This window comes from Polyodon spathula, chromosome 3 (assembly GCF_017654505.1).
Source record: "Polyodon spathula isolate WHYD16114869_AA chromosome 3, ASM1765450v1, whole genome shotgun sequence".
Classification (NCBI taxonomy): domain Eukaryota; kingdom Metazoa; phylum Chordata; class Actinopteri; order Acipenseriformes; family Polyodontidae; genus Polyodon; species Polyodon spathula.
In genome coordinates, this window is record NC_054536.1 from 79,782,996 (window position 1) to 79,810,254 (window position 27,259).

General features: G+C 39.0%; 1 protein-coding gene across 22 annotated transcripts in view; it reads right to left on the bottom strand.

The window, feature by feature from the left end:
• Positions 1 to 27,259, bottom strand: part of LOC121313459 (protein scribble homolog) — a 135,256-nt gene that overhangs the window by 56,814 nt on the left and 51,183 nt on the right. For 20 of the 22 annotated variants that reach the window (XM_041246003.1, XM_041246002.1, XM_041246015.1 and 17 more), the window contains 14 exons: positions 27,089 to 27,178; positions 25,250 to 25,306; positions 24,838 to 24,901; positions 24,376 to 24,450; positions 21,942 to 22,086; positions 20,768 to 20,886; positions 19,855 to 20,054; positions 19,306 to 19,472; positions 18,713 to 18,840; positions 18,300 to 18,425; positions 17,732 to 17,932; positions 15,249 to 15,611; positions 10,080 to 10,142; positions 538 to 627 (listed from right to left, as the gene is read on the bottom strand). In XM_041246003.1, coding sequence (XP_041101937.1) covers positions 538 to 627; positions 10,080 to 10,142; positions 15,249 to 15,611; positions 17,732 to 17,932; positions 18,300 to 18,425; positions 18,713 to 18,840; positions 19,306 to 19,472; positions 19,855 to 20,054; positions 20,768 to 20,886; positions 21,942 to 22,086; positions 24,376 to 24,450; positions 24,838 to 24,901; positions 25,250 to 25,306; positions 27,089 to 27,178 — 1,888 coding nt within the window. The remainder of the gene's footprint in view (positions 1 to 537; positions 628 to 10,079; positions 10,143 to 15,248; positions 15,612 to 17,731; positions 17,933 to 18,299; positions 18,426 to 18,712; positions 18,841 to 19,305; positions 19,473 to 19,854; positions 20,055 to 20,767; positions 20,887 to 21,941; positions 22,087 to 24,375; positions 24,451 to 24,837; positions 24,902 to 25,249; positions 25,307 to 27,088; positions 27,179 to 27,259) is intronic. The other 2 variants (XM_041246006.1, XM_041246012.1) reach the window with 2 other exon arrangements.

Consider the following 27,259-nt stretch of genomic DNA (forward strand, 5'->3'; position numbering starts at 1 on the left):
TGTATTCTGGAAACAGCAAGTAGACTGGAGAAGGACTGCTGGCCAAAAATACTGCGCATAGTCCTTTTCTGTAAATACTGTCTTTCAACTTAAAAAGGCAACACGTGTTTCGTTACCCTTGGGTAAATTAACATAAACAATACCAAATTATTCTCTAGCAGGTATTCCCATTAACTGTGACATATTTAAACTGCAGCTAGGTTGCAGTCCTTAGAGACTTTATATAATCAATATTTCCCTAATATTTAATGTCTTACTTGCATAAAATCCTGTTATGTGTGTTTTGTATAATACCTTATTGCTGCTTCTCCTCAGATGATTTACCAGGCATACTAACTAATGTCCCTTTTCAACCACTGTGGATGATTCTGAAAAGCCTCCTAAAAATAAGGAATTTCTGAGATAAGAGGTGGTGTGCAACTAATTGCTGCCCCCTCTGCAACTGTGATTTTGTATAGAGATGTTCCATGTACCTACTCCCAGCTGCAAAGGGGCTGGGGTGGGATCAATAGAGAATACACATAAGTGTCCACAAACCTCATCATCTCCCTTGTAGGGTGTGGAGCCTTTACCCCCAGCAATACTGATCCCTAAACCCCCAGTCTGACGGAGTATCGTTAGTGTCAGCTAGAAACAGAATTACACATGGTTAAACTTCTGGCAAAAACAGTGATGGGTTAAAAGGAGGGAATTAAAAAAAATGTAAAACCATACCAGAGGTCAATTACAATTGTAACTGTAATTGTAGTTGAGCCTTGGCACACCTGCATAATTGTAATTATAATATAATTTGATCATTCTTGTACTTTCAACCACTGTTGGTGACCCCTTTTGTTTGAAAGAAATATAAGTTATATAGTATGTTTCTGTATTTGTGCCTGTGATTATTGGTTATTTAGAACAAACATGTTAATGTATGCAGTGGTTTAGGTTACTTTAGTGTAATTATAATTAATTGTAATTACATCAGCAGAACTGTAATTGAACAAAACAGCACTGTAATTGTAACTGTAATTTCACCAAACAATTCTGCTGTTATTGCAATTATAACGGACCCCCAGGTCTGATATGTACTCTCCTCACCAACTGCACAAACAATACCTATATTTTTTCTAAGAGTGCAGGTATTAACTTTTCCTGATGCCACCCGTTTCATGTTTACTATATCCATAGCCATACAATGCTGTTCGGTGTATGTGTATCTCTGGATGCAATTTTAATGGAGAATAGTGTTTTTAAAACCCTTATTTGTACTGTGCTCAAAGATTAATAACTCATCACTATAATATTCTCTGGATTCATCAATACAGGGTTAATATTTAGCAAGCCATGCTTAAAGGAAATGGGTGGTATGAAGGTGAGGTTAGCTGAATGGTAAGTGTGGGAATGCTATTGGATTGCACTGGATCATACTACAGAACAACTAAAGCACCTTTCCTGCGGTTTATATTTTGCACTTGCTTGCATCAAGTTACAGAAGGATTCATCATATGAGGAACACCAAAGGAAAGCATTGCCAGGGGATGCCTTCCACTTAAAACTCAACAAGCTTTAACAAAAAAATAGCATACAAATGACATTGTAATGTCTGCTGACCATGACTGCATTGAATTAGGCATCACTTAACGGTAAAAATAAATAAATACATTTTGGTCAGGTGGTTGCTGTATGATTTTATTAAGCCACGTTTCTGTCACAGTTTTTTGTTTTTTTTTATAACTGCTGACTGATTTAATAGAAGTTAAACTAATGTACTTTTTGCATTTAAATGGAGAGTCTGTTGGTCTAGATATCTAGCGATTTGAAGGGCAACAGCCCCAAGGCTGTTTTACCACAAGTATAATAACTTGATTCTATTTTAAAATGTTTTCCAGCAACTTATTGTTTATTCAAACTACCCAACGTGTGGCAAGTTTCAAATGAACACGTATTCCAAAAATTACCTATAATTAAAAGTTTTATCAGATTTGTTTATATAATTCATTAAGTTTAAGCCTTTGTCAATTAATGCAATAGTAAATTAGCAAGTAAGTTAATATAATAGATATACAGAAATGTACTAAATACACATTTTAATAAATATATTTATGAATAAACTGATGTTCATTTACTAAACTAAAACTTCAATGGAACACTTTTCTTGTGCAAAGTGAGATTTACTGTTATTGGAAAGATTTACTTTAATTCGCTGTGTTAATTAAAGTAAATGCATCTAATCATTTTATAATCATTTTATAATAGCATGAAGGCACTCTCCAGGGGGTGGGTTGACATGATATAGCAGCACGCTTAAGGGTTAAATTCACTCTGCTTCGTGTCGTGGCTTACAACGCCTTAAGTGTGCTGTTATATCATGTCAACCCACCCCCTGTCATGCTAATGCTTCATTATCCTAGTTTTCTAGCAAGACAGATTTTAAATCTTTTTTCAGACCAAAGTGCTGCAGCAGGTAACCAGGAAACTGGCCCATCATCGCCACTACAGAAAACTTAAAATAAATCTGGCTACTTAACAGTAGCATCTTGTCAAGTCTTAAAGAAAACAAAACCATATGAATGGAATGAAAGATTTTTTTTTAATCATATTGAGTGGTAGAAAGATAGCTAATACCTGGGTCAATGTACGAACCTGCTCGTATCTGGTTTGTAAGGGCCACGGTGGAGTTCACACAAAAAAACTGGAGAAACAGTGTGCGTGTGGGAATTTGTTCAACATCAGAGCAGTGTCAAAACCAATTTTCACTGTGAAGATACTGCACTGTACCTATAAATCCAGCCATGACTCCAAGTATCAATGTGTACAGAGGTTCCCCCTTTTCAAAGTGGAGACTACAGCAAGTCCACTATTGAAATGCATTCTTCCTTTGCTCAATTTGGGTCTCTTTGATTTGACCCCTACCAAAACGTCTCTTTCAAAATCCGGACTCTGTGAACCAAAATACAAGTATAGCTGCGGAGAATGACAATAGAAAGCTGAGGAATGAGACAGGGGCTGTACACAATCCCTGCCATGTGAGATTCTTTTCTGCGTGACGCAGTCTACTTATATAACATTAGCATTTGTAAAGGTGGGCTGCCTTTGTGCTAGGGTGAGCTTAGACCAAATTAACTGGGTGTGACATGAGCCCTGTAAACAAACCAAGAGCGAGCCTAGTATAGTTTAAATGAATCACACTGTGACAACTGAAAAAGATGATCTTGAATTCCTGATTCTGGAAATGTTTACTCCACTGTACTATACAACACACTACTATATACTACTCTACACTATACAGACTGTTAATACCAGGAGATCCAAACCATGTTACCACTTTCCACTGTATTCTTATCATACTTAGGGATGTAAAGAAGGGGGGGGGTCTTTAAAATCACTGCTGGGACTAAATCGGACCAACAGAACAGCAACTGGAAAACAGTCTTTTAAACAGCAAGGCTGTGTTGTCACTGGGTCCATCGAGGGTTTGGTCTGCACTCAGTATGTTTGGTGTAAAAAGTGGGAAACGCTTGTTAAACCTCAAAGTGAACAGCAGCTGGACTCAGTCCTTATGCACATAGGAAACAAAGTATACAAGGTTACCTGACTCGGAAGTAAACGTTTAGCAGTTTCTGAGGAAACAAGTAGAGCGAAAAAGTAAAAAAAAAAAAAAACATGGTCTCAGGGGAACTACATTAGTGTTGAGATTATCACAGTTTTCAGCCTTATTTTTTTTTGTCCCAGTAGGAAACAGTAAAACTGTTCAATCGTCCCAGTTTTTGCTAATGTGCTCAGCAAGTTAATAACAGAGTAATGTATTATGTGTTAGCACCATTCTGATTATGCGTATACCATATGTTTAAATGGTAATAGCTTATTTTTTAAATCTGGCTTTTTGTACATATAACATGTTTTGACTAGATGACCATGTACAAAAAATGGAGTTGCTATGATCTGCAATAAATTCACCCGAAGTTTAATTTTTTTTTTTTTTTGTTAAAGACTTGAGTTGCTACAGCATCAGTAAATGGGGAAAAAAAGTCCCAATTTTTCACTGTGGAAATCTGTAATCCTAAACTAGATGGACAGTGTGAGAAACTGAAGCTCTGTTACAACTGGACAAAACTCACAAAAATAGTAAAATACAGTCAGCGTCACCTAATCGGGACACTGATAAATTGGGATTTCTGCTTAAATGGGATACAACTCTGGGATCTTCCCAGTGTTATTGATGTTGTTTAATAGGGATGTCTCTTCATTTAATTGGGATACAGTACTTTCAAATGATAAACGTAGATCGCTTTTCAGAGCAAGACAGGTTGGCGCAGCACAGTGCAGCAAGTATGTGGTTATGCTGTGAATTGCATAAAATGCATAAACCACCTTGAACTCTTGAAGGAGCTGCTGGAGTCTCCTGTGATTTCTCAGGCTGCTGTTGCAAAGAAAGGTGCCTCGCCTTGTGATAAGATGTGCAGGGGTGTGTAATTTAAAAAAAAAAAAAAAAAAATTGTCCAAGGGACAAAATGCTAGAAAAATCTACTTGCCCCCTTAACAGTGCACACAATCAATCAATTAGTGATTAACGGGCGGATCTAGCCTTGTAGCTTGACTAGTTCACTAAGTTCTTCAAGGATACACAAAAGGTTCCCTGTGACCCCACCTCACCTCAACAAATGCATAACATACTTTAAGGAAATGTTCTTCACTGCAGTTTAATGGCGACATTATAACTGTGCAGAACTGCATTACTACTGTAGGCATTAAAATGTATTCATTAAATTAGTGAAGTGCTCACCCAGTGCTTTCTTCCACAGCGATATATAAAAAAAACGGAGCAATACATCATAGCTGCCATCTTTCAATATGCCTTGCAGGATATTGCAAACATCCAGCTCACACACCATATAAATGAGCCAAGTGCACTTGCAAACTGCATTTGAAGACAAACTAACTTGGTTCTAAAAAAATGGAAAAGGACCCCCCCCCCCCCCCCCCAAAAAAAAAAAAACACTTTACCTCATATCCAACAAAACTCGTCCCTTTGCTCGCAGAGATGTATGAACAGCAAGCACATCGATACGTTGTTTCAAACTAAAACGAACCAGACCGAGTGTTTGAAACGGACCCAGTGCGGATGCAGCCTAGGTAGCTGTGTTAAGTAGCAAAATATAGCAGTACACGTCCCCATGTGTTGCTACAACTGTTTAAATAACGTACCTGTAATTTGTATTTTCATTGTTAACACCCAGACAACTTTTTACACATAACTTTAAAGTCTGTTTCAAAGCTCTTTTCAAAATGTCCGCTTACAATAAGTAAAAAGGCCAGAGACCATGTTAATTCTGTGATTAATACTCTGGACAACTCAATTCCCTGTTTCAAAGAGTATTATTTAATTTTTAGGTAAGTTTCATGAATTGAGAGAAGAAGCCAATCCGCAATTCTTAAACAAGTTCCTCCTGGGGAACCTGGTTAGGGTAATGGTGGCATCTCTTTTTAGTTTTATTTTTTTAGCTATAATACTAGATTAGCCTATTAACCCTTTAAATAAAAGGTATAGGCTCTCACTATAACAGAAATCATTTCGCTCAGCTTTGCGCTCCTCTTGCACAAACTAAAGAGCACATCTCTTTTAACAATGAGAAAAACCGACACACAACGCATTACCTTACATTAGTTCCTAACCATGCAGGAGAGGTGTTAGAGTGAACACCTCTGTTGTGTCTGCAGGGCAGTTAGCTTACTGGAACCTGTGTTAACTTGTAGAGAAGACTCTTGCATATTGTCAGCTCTACAGGGTTGCATTGCCCTCACATTCCTGAACAGCACTTCAATGGAAACTGCTGCTGTTCTGCTTGGACACAGCCTTCTATCTACTTTAAGTCCAAAATTACTTGGACAGGCGGTTGTTGTGTGACGTTATTTAGGTATGTTTCTGTCAACGCTTTCTTCTAACTGACGAGTGATTTAATGGAAGTTAAACTTGTGCTTTTGCATTGAAATGCTACAGATTTGAAGAGTAATAGCCCCTGGGGAAAGTTAGTACACTGTAGGGGTACATAACTGGATTTTACATTTCTAATGCAATTAAATTCTTTTGATTCACTCATTCAAGGATTAGGTTCTCTCGAGATTCAAACTGCAGACTAGGGAAGCAAGGAATATGCAAAGTAGCTTGAATGAATATTGGACTACGAAACTAAATAATTCTGGATTTCTTCAAACAAACAAAACAAAGCAGGGAATTTGTTGAATCAATACTGTATATGTTAGGAAAGCACCGAATCCAAGTTTTTGCGATTCGGACGAATACTGAATCCATCTCAAAAGATTCGGCCAAATACAAAGTGTCAAGAAAATTAAAAGGAAACTGTTGAATAAAAAACAGACTGGCAGCTACTAACAAGGGACGCACACAACCTAGTTTTGAGGCTTTTGGTTAATAGTATTTTTATTACTGAACGGAAATATATCCCGGAATAAGATTTCAGTTTGAAATGTACACAATTTACCACTAGCCCCCTCCCTCCACAACAGAACAATCAAAATACAGAGCCGCTTACTCTACCTTTACAAAAAAGGAGCGTTGCATCTTTGCCGTAACCCACTATTTTCTTTAATGACGTTTCAACCTGTGTCACCTGATCTGAGACTGAGAGCTATGAGGAAAAAATTACGGTGATCAGTGACCTCAATGATCTCCTTGTGAAATAAAACCCATGTTGATTTAAATGCACTGTGTGCGTGTAACTCCTATCAAATAGGTTAGGAAATAGTTTAAATTATTTTAATAAAACGCAGCAGTTCCCAAATGGTTCAACTTGTATTGGCACACTGCAATAACGTAAAATGAAATTTACTAAGGCTTATTTTCAACAACGTCTTGCACATCTGACCAACGTGTAGACTGTAACATTCAATTTAATATATATATATATATAATATTATATATATCTATATATATATATATATATATATATATATATATATATATATATATATTCTATATATAGAACGTGATAATATCTAGAACACGTTTTTATGATATCTAGAACACGTTTGACAGGCAAAGCAACAAAGCAGAAAAGTCTACAACAGTTTGCTGTTACTATACATTACAGGCTTACTGCATAACTTTACTCCATGAAAAGTGTGATGTGACTGTGCTGTTGCATACGGGGGTATGTTTGCATTCAGCAGCTGCGTGTGTTTAGTGCGTGTGCCACCAGTACTTTTGGGGGTCGAGAGCTGCAACAGAGTTCAAACTCGTTCTTGTTATTAAACGCAACAATTAGATTCATTACCGGATTTGTGTCTTATTTAAAGAAGAATTGCACACATTGGAGGATGTATTAAAATGGATGTGCATCTGGGCGGATATATAGGATTTTGTTCACCGAATCCTAAAGTATTCGGCCGAATCTGAACAATGCTCAAAAAGTAGGTTTTCGGTCAGAATCCAAAACCGAATCCTGGATTTGGTGCATCCCTAGTATATGTTGAATGTTTTCTGCAAAATAAATCATTTTAAAATGAGAAAGATCAAAAAGACTTAAAACAGGATTTGTATTTGAACATACAATCTGCATTTTGTAATACTTAATATATCCTGAAAACTGACAGTGAGCTGCAGTCTCTTAAAATATAGCTGTAGAGCTGCTCCCCTGTTCATTTTTACACACACATGCCACACGCTTTAAGGGCTGACCACATTCCAGCACTGTGGGCTTCAACTATTTCAAGCGGTCACCCACAGTGAGCCAAAAACAAAATGCTGCTGTGCAGAGCCAAGTGAGCCCGACCCACAAATGAAGAGCAATCATCAATCCACTGACTCGTGACCTTTTACATTTCCTTTGAAAGCATTTCATCCCCCACCAGAGCTGTAAATACAAGCTGCCATGACCTACAGCCACTGTACACAGATGCAAAAATGTATGTTTGGCATTACCGACCAACTGCAGACTCCACTGACTTCAGGATTCTGACAATTTGATTATGTCCAAACTAAGTGTCTTCACAATTTAATAAGCGCTTCTCTAAATATACACATGTATATAAAATATACAGGAAGTGTGACATGCAGACAGAGACACAGACTGGGCGTCTCTCTATAACTCAAGATTCTAAAAGTTGTACTTAAAGAACGTACTTAGCAAATTTCCCTGGAATTGGAACAGCAGATATAAGCAATAATAACAGTGTGACAGACATCCTTTATTTAACCATATTCTCATGGCCCCAACAGCCCTGACAAACCTGTAAAAATGTGATACTTTTTTTAGGTGTTAACTGACTGCCTAGTTACCCTTGCTCCTAGTTCTTATTCTGTTCCAATCATGACTTTTTTTTATATTACGAAATTAAATATAAAATAAACACACACTGTATATTTTATATTAAAAAAATGTATTCTAATTTATAAGAATTAAATTCGTACAGTATTGTCATTGCAGCAAAAAAAGAAAACAGAAATCTTTAGTAACTGGTGCAGACTAGTTCCCAATCAAGAGAAACAAAAGCTGCATTCTCACAGCATTGTAAGCTAGCTGGCCTGCGCTCATATTGTAGAATGATGTACTGTTCTGTTACACATGCTCAGCTACCTTGCTCGTACAGCCACAGTTGTGCTCGGCCAGCCCACTAAGTGATATGTGGAATAGTTTACACACCTAGGGAGCATTTAATTTTATTATATTATTTCTTTAAAGAAGTTAGAAAGTTATCAGTTAGAATGTTTTTAAAGAAGAAATATTCCTGTGATTATTTAAAAAAATTTAAAATACATTGCTTTAATAGAATTCATGTAATTCATTTACTTTTTTTTTAAATATAAATTTAGTAGTTGCCAATTGATTTTTACCCTTTTTTTCTCCCAATTTGAAATAGCCAATTATTTTAGGCTCAGCTCCCCACTACCACCCCCACGCTGACCTCGGGAGTGATGAAGACGAACACACGCTGTCCTCCCAAGAGTGTGCAGTCAGCTGACCGCTTCTTTTCACTCTGCAGGCCCGCCATGCAGACACCTCGGAAGTACAGTGTCGGAGGACCACGCAGCTCTGGGCAGCTTACAGGCAGGCCCGCAGGCGCCTGGCCAGACTACAGGGGTCGCTGGTGCGTGGTGAGCTAAGGACACCCTGGCCGACCTAAGCCCTCCCCACCCGAGCGATGCTCGGCCAATTGTGCGCCGCCCCTTGGGAGCTCGCGTCCAAGTTCGACAGTGGAATAGCCTGGACTCTAATCGGCAACCTCCAGGAGAAGTGCCTTTACCGGATGCGCCACTCAGGAACCCATTCATTTACACTTTCAAACTATTTTTGTATCTATTTATTTATTTATTTTTAAACTACAAAAAAGTGGTAAAACAAATTATTATTATCCCTACATTGCAACCCTGACTCAGTCAGGTTAATTTCTTCTACTTTAAAGAAGACACAAAATGTATTGTTGATCCAAAGCAATGCAATGCTCTTCCTCACAGTTTTAATAATAATTAACAACCATCAGCCTTCACTGTAGCACAGACCCAAAGCAATACTTTTCCCCAATCAAGTGTAGTTATTTCTGTTCAAGTGTAAATCAATTTCACCCTATCAACAATTTGTAGTTTAGCTTAATCTGAGACCCACTCAGCAACCCAACAGAGTTGCAAAGCTAAAACTTTGAAAGAAAGGGTGGAAAACAACTTGGGGGGGGGAGGGGGGAGGGGGGACACAACTAAAAATCAAAAACAAAAATCACGAGCAACAGTGCAGTGAATTATATCGAAAAAGGAGCCACTGAAGGCTGGGAAATATATATTTTTTTTGTGCTTTTAAAAATCCCCCAAAATATCCACATTTTTAGCCATGTAATTTTCTTCATGAGGCCACAAATTTGATAAGTGTGTGTGTGTGTGTGTGTGTGTGTGTGTGTGTGTGTGTGTGTGTGTGTGTGTGTGTGTTCGTGCCAACGGATATTTAGTAAGTAGCGTCCTTCAAAGACAGACTGCACTGCCCTGACCCTCGTTCAGTTTGTTTCAAGGCATGCCTGGTGATTGGCTTGAGTTAAATGGTGGATTGTGTTTTGTAAAAGAGTGAACAGAAAGAGAGTAGGGTACAGACCTCTTCCTCCTCAATTCGAGCAGGCTCAATCAGCAGATTATTGACTTGATCAAACGACACCCCCTGTTAGGACAGGAACCAGCGAGAAGCATGCGGATTAGTCGAGCCAAAAAACACCAAACAAACAACCAACCAACCAACCACACACCCAAACAGAGACAGAACCCAACACCCCCCCTTTGCTGGCAGGACAGGGGTAGAACCACCTGGAAGGTGAACACATACAGAGGGTGCTGGATTCAGGGATGGACTTAGCAGTGTTGTAAATCTTTTTGAAAATGTAAAATAAGTAGCATTTTAAAATGCTTAGTTTATTTACAGACAGCAGGGAGGCAGCATGTGCCGCACAAAGAGGAGCACCTCAACAGAGAATAATCCTATTAAGCTGGACTCTCCAGGGCTGTGCTCCCTTATTGTAACATTGTACACAAACTGGACTATTTGTGTTTCCCATTCTAACAATGAGAATTCGCGGGCAAGGAAAATAGCGCTGTGAGGAAACTGTGAGCCTTACATCATCCTATTTCACGGAGCGGGTCCCTTTTAAAGGGCGAGGTGGAGCCAGGGAATCAATTGGGGAACAATGTTATGCTATATAGCAGCTGAATTTTGACCCCTGCCATGCAACCTGCCAGGTTTTTACCCTCACCATACACACACACACATACACTCACACATAGGATTCACACCTCTTTCCACCACACACTCACTCCCAGTCACAGGTGAGTTGCAACTGCCCTGAGCCCCAAAACATCTGGTCACAAAAAATGTGGACACTTGAATCCCTGTCTGTTTCTTTCAACTTAAATGTCATTAATAAATAAATAAATAAATAAAGCAAACACACACCTGGGCTTATGTTATCAATAACCAAGCAATGAATATGAATTGGCCACATCCAACTGCACTGATCTGCTAAACAGCTCTTTGTGAAAAGACTTGTACCTTGCTCAGACTGGAGGTAAAACTATAAGAACGTCAAGCAGACAAAAGATGTCTGCTAATAGCGCTCTCCCAAAAATGGGAGTCAATTTAAACTGTCCAAGCAAAGAAAGCTCATTACACTGAAGGAGACAGTAACCTAAAAGGTTGTCTTCCAGAATTAAAACACTCATAACATTTTTAGAAAAGCTGTAGAAATTTCTAGACACTTGTGGATCTAGACACTTCTTCAGGATGAAACTGTTCTTACAGTTTTCCCTCAGAATTTATGATCTGAGATTGTTAATTCACATTTTTACTGGCACTTGGCTGATCCAAAAACTAAGCCCTGATTGTACACAAGTATCATTAAAAGAAATAGACAATTTGATATATCCAATTTGACACTACAGGGGAAGTTTCAGAGCCCAGGGCATAACTGCTTGCACCATATTTCAGAATCCTTCAGTTAAAAAAAAAAAAATAATAAGTTAAAGGATTTTTTATTAATACAATACAAAACAAAACAAAAAAAAACATGTTAAGATTTAGCTGAAGATCAAACAATTTTCAGACAACTGCACTTAGGGAGGACGGAAAGAAAGAAAAACACCACAATAATGAAAAAATAAATAAAATAATAAAATGGAACAAAATGCAAAGTACAAATGCAGGTCAACAACTTGAACCAACCAATCAAATACTGCAGCTGCATGAGGGCCAGGAACTGAACTGAAAAGGGGAAGTCAGTCTGCCTCTGTCCAGGGTTCAGAATAACTGAAATGTTGGGAGGATGGCTCTTGTGATTGTGTATTCAAGTTTGAATGAGGACGCCTACTTGATATACTGTACATCCACACACACAGAACTGAATCTACTGGCATACAGCACTACACTGAGCTAGGTTCAATGTCTCATTCTTTCTATAAAGCATCCATCATATGATTTTAGCAGGGGCTGAGCTATAACTGAAACAGTATCTTTTTTGCCTCTGTTCCACATCTTAACTGGCGAGGCCTGCTTGAAAAACTCATTGACAGATTTGGAATTGAAAGTCATGGATGTTTTGGGGATTTTAGCAAAAATGTGTTTACTTTGTTTGTAAACCAGTAAAAGACACACATTATATATATATATATATATATATATATATATATATATATATATATATATATATATATATATATATATATATATATATATATATATATATATATATATAGTGCCTATAGAAAGTCTACACCCCCTTGAACTTTTTTCACATTGTGTTGCGTCAGTGCATCAGAGTCTGTTGGGATAGGTCTCTACCAACTTTGCACGCCTAGGATTTGGCAATATTTGACCAGTCTTCTTTACAAAACTGTTCAAGCTCTGTCAAGTTCTTTGGGGAGAGTTGATGGACAGCAATCTTCAAGTCATGCCACAAATTTTCAATTGGATTTAGGTCGGGGCTCTGACTGGGCCACTCAAGGACATTTACTTTTTTGTTCCATAGCCACTCCAGTGTAGCTTTGGCTGTGTGCTTTCTGTCGTTGTCATGCTGAAAGGTGAACTTCAGTCCCAGTTTCAGCTTTCTTGCAGAGGGCAGCAGGTTTTCCTCAAGGACTTCTCTGTACTTTGCTCAATTCATTTTCCCTTCTATCCTGACAAATGCCACAGTCCCTGCCGATGAGAAACATCCCCATAACATGATGCTGCTACCACCATGCTTCACAGTAAGGATGGTGTTCTTTGGGTGACGCGCTGTGTTGGGTTTGCGCCAAACATAACGCTTTGCACTTATGTCAAAAAGTTGCATTTTAGTTTCGTCAGACCACAAAACTTTTTGCCACATGGCTACAGAATCTCCTGAGTGTTTTTGCATGCTTCAAAACGGGATTCAAGATGGGCTTTCTTGAGTAATGGCCTCCTTCTTGCCACTCTACCATACAGGCCAGATTTGTGGAGTGCTTGGGTCATTGTTGTCACATACGCACTTTGACCAGTTTTGGCCATAAAAGCCCGTAGCCATTAGGCCACTGGCCTCTTGGTAGCCTCTCTGATCAGTCTCCTTCTTGCTCGGTCATACAGTTTGGAGGGACGGCCTTATCTAGGCAGGGTCTTGGTAGTGCCATACACCTTCTACTTCTTAATCATCTTGACTGTGCTCCAAGGGATATTCAAGGACTTCGATATTTTTTTTTTTATACCCATCCCCTGATCTCTGCCTTTTAACAACTTTGTCCCAGAGTTCTTTTGAAAGAGCCTTGATGCTCATGGTTGTGTCTTTGCTTTGAAATGCACTACCCAGCAGAGGTAACCTACAGGAACTGCTGGATTTACCCTGAAATCATGTAAATCACTACAATTTAACACAAGTGGAGGCCACTTAACTTGGTGTGTGATTTTGAAGGTGCCTGGTTACACCTGAGCTAATTTAAGATTGCTATTACAAAAGGAAGATGGACAGTTAACCAACCAAGCTATTTCAGTTTTGATTTTTAATTAATTTTCTATTTAATTTTCTATTTTAATTAATTTTCTATTTTCTATATACATATATAAATTATGTGCGCTGTAGTAAAGGCCCTGCTTATTCTAGAGCCACCCTCTAGTGAAATCACAGCCGTGAGCTGGCACACTGGAAGCAGAGTCAGACCACAGGCAGCGACAGCAGCAATAGCATGAGGAGGACAAGCCCTCAGCAGAAGCGTAGGTTTGGCGGGACAGAGCCCTGAAGACCACTGCTGCTGCTGCTGCGTGGCCCTGCTCGGTCCTGTCACCCTCAATATCAGATTTTCTGGGGCTCGAGTGGCCAGCCAGCATGGGCCTACCAAGGAAAGCAAAAGGTCTGCCTGCTGCTTTGCTTACAGACTTGTGTGTGTGCCTGCCATCTACTGTGCAGTTCTCTGAATACGTTAACAGCTGTTAGCAAAGGAGTGAAGGGTCAAAATGTAGAGGATGTGCAGGTTCATATGGCAGAGATGATTTGTTAATCTACGTGCTTCATATGATCCAACACGCATGGAATTTAGCAAGCCTACAGCATCTGCAACGAGTCAAGTGGGACTCATACAAGCGTTTTCTCCTCCACTGTGAACTGTGTGTGTGGATAAACTGGACAAAGCTAATGCTAATGCCAGTAAAGTCCCATCGAGAGCTGCTACCACTTATCCAATGCTGCAAGGCAGGCAGATTAATGTACTACTTGATTTCCAACACACAAAGGAGCCAGCAAAATGCTTTTCTGTTTATTACTGTCCCAAAATTAAATGTGTGTTCGTGTTTACTTCGATGGACTCATTCAGAGAGAAAAACCAGCAAATACCATACTTTCAGCTTTCACTTATCTGCCATTAGAGAACATGTGAGTTTTGTGTCTTGAGACAATGATCTAGTAACCCATCAACCAGTATTTGTTTTTATTTCAACCACTGGATAACCGTAAATCTCCTCTGCTTAGTTGTGAGATTGAGACTCATACAAAAAAACTGAAGTCAGTGTGTGAGAGATTTAAGTGGGTGGAGAACAGTTGCCTGACACAGTTCTTTAAAAAGGTACCATACAGCTTGCATGTACATGTAAGTTGCGTGGGTATTAAAACTGTAAAGACCAGTCTAGTATCAAGTAAAAGGACACCTTGCTTGAGACAAACACATCACGACCATAGAAAGTAATCTTCATGAGCGGTTTTAAAGGCAAAACACATACAACTATAAAATGGGCTCAATGTTAAGGAAGTGCAAAGGCAAATATTCTGCAAGTGTATAAAGATGTAAGGAAACCACTTTCATTAAAATGATTGCTCTTCACAGTTCTATACAATTAAGATCATTTGAATTTTGCCGTTACACATGTGTCAGGTCCAAATCTGTCAGACCGTTTCTGTTTAATACCAAAGCAGTTCTCCCTTCTTGCACTACAATGTCACCAGTGTTTTTCCTCAGTGTTTCCACTGGCTAAAGGCAAATAGGTAAGTAAAGGTATCTACACAAGTTAAACCCTCACAGCTTATTTCCATACAGCCACAGTGCCAATGCAGGGGAGTTGCATTCAAGTAAGCAGCGCTGCTGTTTCTTATTAAAGACAAACAGCATCTCAACTGCATGTGACATCTAAAAAGGATGGTATTTTACATGCAAGATAGACTTAAGTGTACATATTCAGTGCATGAAAGGAAAAGTTCCTTCAATTAAAAAGCAGCACAAACACAAATTTCTCTAACTGAATTAAGTGAAGAAGCTGCCCTGTGCAATGTCGGGCCCCTACCTTGAATGGCTGCAGTGCTGCATTGGTCCTATCGCTCAGTCTGCCCTCCACTTCCACCCCCTCCTCCACCTCCTCCTCTTGCTCCCCCTCCTGCCCCTCCTCCTGGGTGTCGTGCTGTGAAGCCTGGAACTCATGCTGGTCCACCCCTTCCACACTCAGCCCTTGAAGCAGCGCTGCCACGGTCTCAGGCTTGGGCAGCTTGGTGATCTTGAAGTGCTTCTTGTAGTGAGGTGTGTCCTTGCGGATGAGCCGCTGCTTCTCCATGGGGAGGGACGGACGCTCCTCCTCCCCATCCTCATCTTCCTCATCTTCATCCTCCTCTGCTCCACGGATAATGGGCTCCTCAGCAAAGTGCACTGTTGGCTGCGCACACACAAAACACAATTTACAATCACAAGTTTTTCTAACTTTAATACAGATGGCACAGCAATATTTCTATTGATCATGTGTTAGACGATTGGTACTTTGCACTTGTACTGTACTAATTCAGCAAATTAATGATCTGTTAAATCACTTCCACCTGGTTTTGTGAAACTCTTGAGCAATGTTTTTACATTCATATTCCTTTAGAGAAACTGAAAATCGATCCCTTGCGTCTCGGTTACTGTAAATCTCCTCAGCTTACGTTGTGGGGAACATATGGTAAAATTTACATATAGAGCCACTGTCCCAGAGCATGAGAGCACTGCATACTGGAACTACACTGTAATAATTCATTACAACATTTCAGTCAAACACACACACACACACACAGCACAAACTGTACAACATGTAGAAACAAATGTGGACACACACAGTTATTAGATATACACAGACAGGCGCGACACGACACCGCTGGGCATTTTCACGGTATGATACTGCTACTCTGCACACGGACACGCAGGAGCGGTATGCACTATGCGACTTACTTTTCTTACAATACAGAAAAATTGAATGGTACAATGCAGTAGTGTCAGTACCACACCATCTGTACTCAAATTTAATTTACATATATGGCCAAAAGTTTTGCATCACCTAGCAAAATATTAGGATGCAGAAAATTTTAAAATAACCTATATGAACATAATTTCGATATTTTATTTAACATCATGCAATCTAAGAAACATAAAAATTGTATCTCAAGCCAGAAACTACAATAGTAGTACAGTATTTCATGTTCGATTTCAAAATGCCACATTTTTAAATTTTTGGAAACTACAAAGCGATGTAATTTCAATATGTCTATGTAACATTATTAATTATTTTGGCCATAGCTGTAATGTCACCCCACATAATCTACTAAATAAAAAAACTGATTTGTTTCTCTGTTATCTATATGCAGACATATGAAATGGGTGACCTGAGCTTACCAAAGAAACAAACAATTGCTGACAGCTACTACTAAAGTGTTAGAAAAATATATCCTTTTACAGCCAGTTATTTAGTAAAAATAGTAGTAAACTACAGAAATAATAAAAAAAAAAAAAAAGGCAGGAAGGATGCTCATCAGGGGCGATGTATAAAATACTGACTTGCCTGTCCTTGTATGAAATATGGGGAGGGATCAAACACGACAGGGTGCTTGGACACCTCTGTAGACAACAGTTCCATTCATGATTTTTCCTGGCTGTGATTGGCTAATCTAGGGGTTCCTAAACTGTGGTCCATGGCCCAAAGGTGGGCCGTGGGAGCAGTTACATTCTATGTATTTTTTTCTATTAACTGCAAAAAGCAGGAGCCGGCAAATGTAGAAAAATAAAGTGTAGCACGGCAGTATTGGCAGACTGTCAATCAAAGCAGAAATTCACAAATCAAACCTAACGGATTGCCTACCTGTTGGCAGGATGTAGAGCGAGAGCTCTGACAATACAGCAGAGTTAAGGTCAAGTGATCGCTCAGCTGGCAGATGTAAAAAGTGTGTTGAGTATTAATAAAATTACAATATGTCAAATCACCTACCAAACGATACGTTTTGCAAAGCATAAAGAACAAAAAATAACTGCTTTTCTAAAATTTTCACTTATACAAAGGTATAATTTAAAGGTTTGATAATAAACATTTGTTTAGTTTTTGTAATTTACTTTATTTACTAAAATTAAGGTGTTTAAAATATATATTTTCACTCAGTGTGATTTCCATCTTTCACAATATTTATTCAAATGAATAAAGGGCAGTTTAGATTAGGTTTATTTATAATGTTACTGGTATGAAATGTTTTTAATTTGACATTTTCCCAGGGAGCGCTAATAGTGGGCCACAGTGCCTAATGCAGCTGAACATGTGGGACTCAGGTAAAAAAAAAAAAAAAAAAAAAAAAATTGTGAAGCTCTGGGTTAATCCAGAAAAAAAAAAAAAAACGCTCTGGATTCTATGAGTGTACTGCTCAGCATCACCAAGAAAATCTGTCCAACACCATATGAAAGCAATGGCAGCCATACAGGCGGCAAAATGCCTCATGTGCGGCTCTGCGCCGTGTCCCAGGCTTGAAAGTGCTACCTGCTCACCTCAATGTACTCGACCTCCATCTCATCATCAAGCCCCTCCTCCTCCTCATCTACCCGCTCTGCCCCATCTGTTGCCATGGCAATGACGTGGCCCCGCCTCTCGTGTTCTACAGACTCATAGCTCTCAGACCCAGCCGACGCTGTGCTGTTGGAGGCCTGGGAGTCATGGCTCTGATTGGAAAGTGTGCTCAGCCTCTTCTCCTGCATGCAAACACAAGACACCAACACTTCATCACACCCTGCTCCGGGCCCTACCAACAAAACTACGCCTACAGCCTAATAAAGTTCAGCATGACAGAGCAGCCCTAAATTATTTTTGATAATGTCTCTTTGAACAAAAATCACAATACTTTTGATATTTTCTGTCCTTGGAATTCTAATTATCATATTGCAGAGGCTTGAATACAAATTGAAAACAGCAAGGCTTTTATTTACAAAAAAAAAAAAAAAAAAAAAAAAAGAATGGCACTTTCCAAACGTGTGAAAAAGACATAATCTAAGCACAGCCATCCTGTTACAGGTTGCACAGCACTGTGTTTTGTAGAGGCAGCAACGGCTGTAATGTTACCTCATTGTCTGGAGACTCGAGTCCCTCATCTGGGTTTGCGGTGTAGGCTTCGTTCCTGCGGTCCTCAATCACCTTCTTCATTACCTTCAACTCACTGGGGTGGGGAGTCGCTCGCCGCTGCAGCCCCTGGAGAACAAACAAAGACCTCACTGACAAGCTACACACTCCAGTAGTCCATGTTCTGCCTTACAAGATACTCTGGAGTTTACAATACAACAGAGCTGTATATATCAGGTCAGCAATCTAGTAAACTAACTAACTTTCCTTGGGTTGCAAAACATGGTATATTGCTAGGATTTTTTTTCCTGTGTGATGTGTGTGCGTGTGTGTGTGTGTGTGACACCAGGAGAGACTGGGCTTGTGCTTCGAGAATAAAGCCCCTCTCCTGGCTGGCAGTGCCCAGCGAGCCTCACCCTTCTCTCGGCCGCTGCCTCCTTGTCCTCCTCCTCAGTCTTGGCCTCCTCTTGGAACTGGATCACACTGACACGGTTCAGGTTGGTGTCCATCCAGCTGTCATCAACACTGTTCTGCAGGAGGTTCTCTGAAAGACACAACAGACACACTTTGAACAAGCAGCATTACCTGGTTACAGCTGAGCGCTCCCAGGGAGAGGTCCATTTTCTTCCAATTTGAGGAAACTGGATTTGCCCAAAGAGAATGGACTGCGCTGGGACCTTTGCACTCAGCACTATGCCACATTCATGCATTACCAAAATAAACTTGGTAAGCTAGGTCAGCCACAGTACACTGTGCTAGCAATTAAGCTTGTAAACTAAATGTACTTGCATTTTACACAAACATGAACTGTAAATAAAGCTATACATAAATAAATAAATGAAATAAATACAACACTGGGTTATTCAAATAAAAAAAAAAAAAAAAAAAAATAAAATGCCCCTATAAGAGAATATACATTTACAAACTTGAACACAAACACCAGACCAGGGAAAGTCAATAAAAACAGTCAACCTCAGCAGATTCCAGCGTGCTTTCTGGCTGTACTCACCAAGGCTGGGTGAGGGCTGCTGTGGCAGGAGGTAGCAGGTCAGCACCTTCTCCCCAGTCTTCTCGTCATCTTCTGTCTGGAACTTGAGCATGGGCTGGGACTGGTTCTCTGCCAGCCACATGGCCTTCAGGTTGAGGTTGGTCAGGGCAAATGGTAGGTTCAGAAGCCTGGGGAGAGAGAGAGAGAAAGGGAGAGGGATAGATCCCAACTAAGTGGCATTCTGCTTCACTTCATCACAGACAATGCCAAGCTCAAATGAATTACCTCACCTGGAGAAGTGCCTTCAGTTTGGGGTACAAGGTTTGGGGTACAAGGTTCACTTGTAACTTGTTTGACACAAAATACACCGAGAATGAGACAGTTTTCAGATGACATTCAATCATGCTTCCCTCAATCTATTCCATTACAAGACAAATCAGGTCTTTAAATGATGTTATTGATGTTACTTCAGCAAGAACCGTTTAGAACAGTCCTGCAATAGAATGGACTGCACTGCAAGCCGGAGCTCTTTTGTCTGCACTAGGCGCTAATGTGGTAAAGATTGGTTACCTGTTCCCAGCCACGTCCAGCACGTGCAGCTCTGTGGCGTTTGCCAGCTCGGCCGGCAGCTTGGTGACCTGGTTGTCTCGCAGGGAGAGCACGTTCAAACTGGAGCAGCCACCCAGCTCCAGGGGCAGGGAGGTCAGCCGGTTCCGGTCGACATTCAAGTTCGTCAGCTTCTTCAGCTTCCCTATAGACCGTGGCAGCATCTGACAGAGACAGGCAGAGAGGGGTTTGATACATCAGCCAACTTCAACAAGCAAGATGCAGAGTAGGGGAGGGAGTAACTTGTGAGGAGGTCTGTGTGTATTATTATTATTATTATTATTATTATTATTATTATTATTATTATTATTATTATTATTAACAAAAGCACCTTAAAACCAGTAAAGCAATTAAGAAACAAAATCTAGCTTTTACAACAAAAGCTTCTCCTGAAATCTAAGGTCTAAAGACCTTCACAGAGAGTATGTCAACAAGTGAATAAAACACAATACTTGAAATTGCAATAATATACATTCAATGATTGGAAGCACCACAAAAAGGTATGGGGATAGTATAAAAACAGAACTGAAAATCGAATCTGAAGCTAGGCTTGACCTCCTCCTCAACTCAATACGCACACAAAGGCTCTTTCTTCAGAACTAAAAAAGAAACTGAATGCATTTAATTTATACTAAGCCAGCTCCCCTTCCTATTACACTGCCAATGCACTGTGCACTGCTAGTCATAAGATTTGTCATTGTCCCAGTTTCAAAAAAAGAGTAGTTTTTAGTGCTGACCGCTGCTTTACAAATGCGTCAAATAAGTTTTTTGTTCTAGTTTTGCTGGTGACTGCTGCTGTGTTTTGAATTTGATATTCCAGATCAGACTCCCAGTAAATTATGCTGATTTATACACAGGGACAAAGTGGTGTTCCTACCGTGAGGAGGTTCTCAGTCAACATGAGCTCAGTCAGGTTCTCACACTCCCCTATCGAGTGTGTCAGGTGGGTCAGTCGGTTCTGATCCACCTTCAGGATGGAGAGCTGTTTCAGGCACCCTGATGAGACAAAATCATTAGTATTAGTGGGCGAGGGGGTAATGCAGGACCTTTAATCATTCTCTAATCCAGGTGAAGGCAACTTGGGTCTTGGAATGCCATTCCATGCCCATTTTAGTTGTAATATATGATTAATTCTAACTCAGCCCCATTCATTTCGGTGCACCGGCACACCGAATGTTATGTGCACCGTAAAAGTACTCGAAGCCGGAAATACGATATCCTGAAGGTAAGCCTCTCGTGACAGAATTCACAGCTTAGGTTTCATTTTGAGTCGATTGCACCGTCATTTTAGCAGATAGAGGGAAAGGGATGGTATCATTGGAAAGCTTACAATCTGAGCAATAACCACATACACATAGTAGTTCAGAGAGAGAGAGAGAGAGAGAGAGAGAAAGCTGCAGAAAGTTTTATCCATTGTGTCTTGCGCCAGACAGAAAGTAATGGGACATGGCCTGAGCACGCGAGATTGTAAACCGTTCTCTTCAGTGTTCCATATTGTGTTTTTCACCATGTTCATTTTATATTGAAGTTCAATGGTGCAGTGTTTTTTTTTCAGTAGTTACACATAACTGAAAACAGTGAAAAACAAGCGGAAATCGGGCCGAGTGTAAGGTAAGGAAATATTTAACAAGGTCCTGGGCTGAAACATCTTTAATTATTGTATCTGCTTGCACATTAATCAAGATTTCACTCCATTCTAGATAAAGTGCTGTCCATTGTGAAAAGTTTACCTACCCTTGTGTCGTAATATTTTGAGATGCAGTTACTGTGGCTGGGGTTGATGACTTGACTTTTGCAACCTGAATAAATGCACACAGTCACATCCAGGATTTTATTTCAATTGAATTTATTTTTGTACTTGACATGCAGTTTTGGCTGTTTTTATCTTTTGTCAAAAAAGGCCCAATACCATCCCTTTTATAAATGCTTGAATAAAAAGAAATTGGAAACTAAAACTAGTTCTATAACTGAGGTCGTTAAAGAAGCCCTTGTGGTACAGTAGTGCTAAGGCAGCGCTGGTTCCCCACAGGGCTGGTGCTGGGGTCTCTCACCAATGCCGTCTGGGATGGTTTCAAGCAGGTTCTGGGACAGCAGCAGGTCTGTCAGTGCCACCAGGCCGCTCAGCTCCTTGGGTAGCTGATCCAGCTTGTTCTCCGACACGTCCAGACACACCAGCCGGCGCAGGTTACCCAGCTCCTAGATAGGGGAGGGCGAAGAGGAGGAGCAGTTGAGGAGTGCAACAGCCAAACTCGCACACAACCCGTGCATGCAGACTAAAGGAAAACAAAAACAAAAACATGCGCCCAAACACTCACGCAGCTTAGCCGTTTGCTTTAATTATATAATAAATGAATTCATTTCAGATAAGCATGGCTTAAGAGTAAGTAGCGGGGTTCCAAAAACTACAGCGTTACAGTCCCCATGTGTTGCTACACCTGTTTAATGTACTTGTAGTTTTTCTTTATATTGTTAACATCGACAGCTTTTTGCACTTACAACTTTAAAGTCTGTTTCAGAATGGCCGGTCTAGTGCACTGTGGTTTGAGATCTGTCCTCTAAATCACTGCATGAAGAGAGGAAAAATAAAAACATAACAAGAGCTCTGGCTTTTCTGTTCCGCACCACATCATGGATTGTTATTGCTGTGTTACCTGTTTGACAATTTGGGCAATAATCCTGACAATACCAGCGCACTAGAGTGGCCACTTTGAAAAGTGCCTTGAAACAGACTAAAGTTCCAAGTGTAAAAAGTTGTCTGGATATTAACCACGAAAAGAAATTACAGGTATGTTATTTAAACAATTGTAACAACACATGGGGATGTGCAACGCTATGCTTATTAAAAACCATTTAAAGTCACTTTCCATGTCAAATTGTAGAGAATGCTGCAACACAGAATTCTGCATGTCATCTTTAGCCTCCTGTATAAATCTCTGTAAGTAAAACATACAGGCCAAATACAATTACCAGTTATGGCCAAAAGTTATGCATCGCCTCGAATTTTAGAATTGAGACAAAAAAAAGCTATAGGAACATTATTTAGATGTTTTATTTAAAATCAAAGAAACTACAAAAAAAAAGAAAAAAGTAACAACTGAAGCTAAGGTTTACAATTATACAAAGGCAAACTATGAAGGAATGAAACAGAGACTAACAGAAGTAGATTGAGGTAAAACAGAGGAAACATCCACTGGAAAAAAGATGGCTATTTTTTCAAAAATGTAGTACTAGAGGAGCAAAACATCTTCATCCCAAAAGTAGACAAATCAAAATCTGAAACAAAATTGCTTAACAGATCAATTATATATATCTATATATCTATATCTATATCTATATACATATATATATATATATATATACATCTATATATATATATATATATATATATATATATATATATATATATATATATATATATATATATATATATATATATATATATATATATATATATATACATATATATATATATATTCAGAGAAAAAACACACTTTACCAAGCTTTTAAAGAGAGATCAAGAACAAAGTACACAGAAAGAGTACTGCAAACGCAAGTCAAAAAGGAAGTTAGAAAGGCCAAGAGAGATAAAAATGATCATTGCCAAGGAGGCTAAAATCAATTCCAAAACATTTTTCCAATATTATAACAGCAAGAGAACATTCAAAAGAGGAGGTAAAATGTCAAAGACATAAAATAGCAAAATCACAGATGCAGAAAAAGAGCAACTATATTAAAAGATTACTTTTCACAAGTTTTTACAAAGGAGGACACAGACATGCCCCACATGTCGACCTGTTCCTATCCAGTTTTAAATAACTTTAGCATAACAGAGGCAGAAGTGTTAAAGGGACTAAGAGTTCTTAAAATTAACAAATCCCCTGGGCCGGATGAGACCCTCCCAATAGTACTCAAGGAAATGAAAGAATTTATTTACAAACCGCTAACATGCAAGTGTCTCTTGAGATAGGGGTTGCACCGACAGACTGGAGAATTGCAAACACAATACCGATCCACAAAAAGGGAGAAAAAACCAGGTGCACTATTTTACACAGAAAATTGTGGGGGTCTGGAACCAACTCCCGGTAATGTTGTTGAAGCTGACACTCTGGGATCCTTCAAGAAGCAACTTGTGAGATTCTGGGATCAATAAGCTACTAATAACCAAATAAGCAAGATGGGCTGAATGGCCTCTCTTGTTTGTAAACTTTCTTATGTTCTTAAATTATACTGCCAAAAGTTTACCACAAGTCATAACAGTAGTACAGTGTTTCATGTTAGATTTCAAAAAGTCACGTTTTTCAATTTAAGTTTTTCGTATAGGGAAAATTGCAAAGCGGTATGTAAATCAATATGTTAATGTAATTTTATTTTTAGCAGGTTGCATTTGACTTTATGAAGCAAAATGAGTTAATTCTACCGGATGATGCAAAACTTTTGGCCATAGCTGTACTGTATGAAGGCTGGATGAGCCTGTGCAGTATTTACCAGTGGCAGTGAATATAGCTGGTTCCTGTCCAGCCACAGCTCCCGCAGGTTTGGCAGCGCTCCCAAAGTGTCCGGCTGGGAAACAGAGACAAAGAGAGAGTCAGCACTGTGTAAACTACAGCACTTCATAATAAACATATTCCATCTGCACTATTATCAATTCTATACAGTACTAATTCATAGGATAAAACGGTTCATTAGTAAGAAGAAATTAGTCATTATTATTGTTTTCATAATCTGTAAAACACTGATGGCACAACAACGAATCACAATGAAGTCAATTTTAGCACTTTACAGAAAGAATTCCCTTGGAATAGTGTCTTATAAAACAGGCATGGGTTTACATATCAGCTTACCAGAACAAGGAAAAACTACAACAAAATAGATTAGAATTTGCTTTTTCTTTCTGGGACCTGTTGTTTCTTATTTATTCAATTTACTATGCATTGTGTTGCCTCTTACCAAAATGTCCAGTTCATTGCTGCCAAGGTCCAACTGTTCCAGCTTCACTAGGAATGACAGCGACCTACAAACACAACAAGAGTGCCCTCCATTAGAGAAATGTATTTTAAAAGAGAAAAAAAAAACAGAATGGTGCGACTGAAAAGTGGTTCATTTACCACTGAATAAAGAAGCACACATTTAAACTACTCTTCGTTTATCTTCCTCGGATTGTGGTCACTTTCGTTGCTAGGTAACACAGAGCTTTTTTATTATAATTAAATTGGTGTGCCTGTACTTTTCAGCCTAATAAAAGTAAATATATTTGTGTCCTGAATAGTTGGGAATTATGTTTGGTATAAATCTACAACAATAAGACAAGCGCAAAATGTTGACTGAAAACAGGAATGCAAGTACGACGTTCAGTACTCACGCAGGCAGGGATTTCAGCAGGTTTTCTCGGAGTTCCAGTGTTACAAGGTTTGCCAAACTGCAACAGAAAGAGACAAACAAACACACAAAGGTTAGAAATCAATGTGTACCGTCTCTTTACCTGTGTATGGTTTACCAATCAATCTTTCTTATTCCAAATTCCTCAAATGCAGTTCTTTTTTAGTCAGTGTTAGAGATGTTTTCACCAGAGATTAGGAGCTGCGCTACAGTTTTAGTTGCCTGCCATAGAAATATGTAAGAAGTGAACTAATAGAAGTAAGAACCAGCACCATCATGTATGCTGCACTTACATCATAATTCTAGCTAAACATGTATTTAAAAACATGTTTATTACAGGTAAAATAAAAACAAATGCATGAATATTAGGGCTGTCAACTAAATCGCAGTTAACTTCTGCAATAAACATGCTCATTTCTTTGGAGATTAATTTTAACACATGTTAATCACACTCCTCTGTTTTGACCCTCTTAGCATACCTTAATTTAATCCCTACATCACCATTTTAATATACTCGAGTGCATGCAATGCAATGAGAGCAGTCTGCGTTTGCATAGAAAGTTAGTCATATAAAGTATAATATTAGAATAGTACAATTAAGGAGAATACAATCATTACTCAACGAATGCTTTGTTTTATTTAGACAAATTATATTACAGTATAATCTGAAATGCATTAAGGTGAGAAACACTCCATTGTGATTTAGCAATTGGTACAAACAATTTAACAGCAAATGCTCATTTTTCTGTACATTTCTGTGTAAATAAATACAAAACTATAAAGGGGCAACAACATAATAGGACAACAGGTTTTTTATGCTGTTTTTGGATGATCATAATAATAATAATAATAAGATAGCACTCTTCACACAAGTATTCCAGTGCGCTTTACAAAATAAATATAAAAAATCCTGTGTAATATATAATCCCGCTACAAATAAACATACCCACACAAATGTTTTCAAACAGGATTTAAAAAATTCAATTGTGCTAGCATTGAATCGGGAGCAAGTTCCCAACACGAGGGTCATTTTAACTAAATTCCCTGGCTCCAACAGAGTTCACACGAATTTAGGGACTGTCAGAAGATTAGCATTTTCCAATCTCAGAGAACGATCAGGGACATAGTGTCAGCAGGTCATGAAGGTAAGAAGGTCCAAGACCATGTAAGGCCTTAAAGGTAATAAGAACACTTTTTAACTATTATTAATAATAATAATAATAATAATAATAATAATAATAATAATAATACAAACTTGAATGACATGGATGCAGTAATTGTATCAATTAAATATGCGATTAAAGCCAAGATTAATATGTTTAATTGAGAGATTAATCGCTTGACATTCCTATTTATTATTTTTATAGGTTTTCACAAACTAGCAAAGTTCATAACTCTCTGTATATCGTGCTTGGCAGGAGTACAGTGCCTAACAAGAATTAATTAATTAAAAAGATGAAGATTTAAAGAACATCCAGCTTGAAACTGAATACATAAAACGTTCCCTCACTCCAAGCCCTCTTGCTCAATTCCCTGTGCCAGGGGTGGTTTTGTCAGTCTGCCTCTGAAAGCAGCATTACTTAAAAAAAAAAAAAAAAAAAAAAAAAGAGGACTGTCATCTTCTAGAAACAGACATTTTTAAGCTGTTTCCATAGCAAACTCTACCCTAAAAGCTGCAAACTGTTACAGCCCAGAGACCACATTTCCAGTGCACTCAGTTTTAAAGCCATATGACAGTGTGGCGTACCATAGGACATAAAGGTAAGACAAGGTAGGGATTATAAGCAGACAGCATGTGCTGCCTATATTCGGGTGTACTTACTTGCCGATGTCGCTGGGCAGTGCTTGCAGGGATACATCGTTGAGGGCGAGGTGTGCGAGGCTGCGGAGCTGTGTGAACCCATCTGGCAGCCTGCCAATTAGGACAAAGCAAAGCACTGCTTACAACACTGTACTGCTCCAGATCCTCACTCCTAAAATGGCATTATTCTGC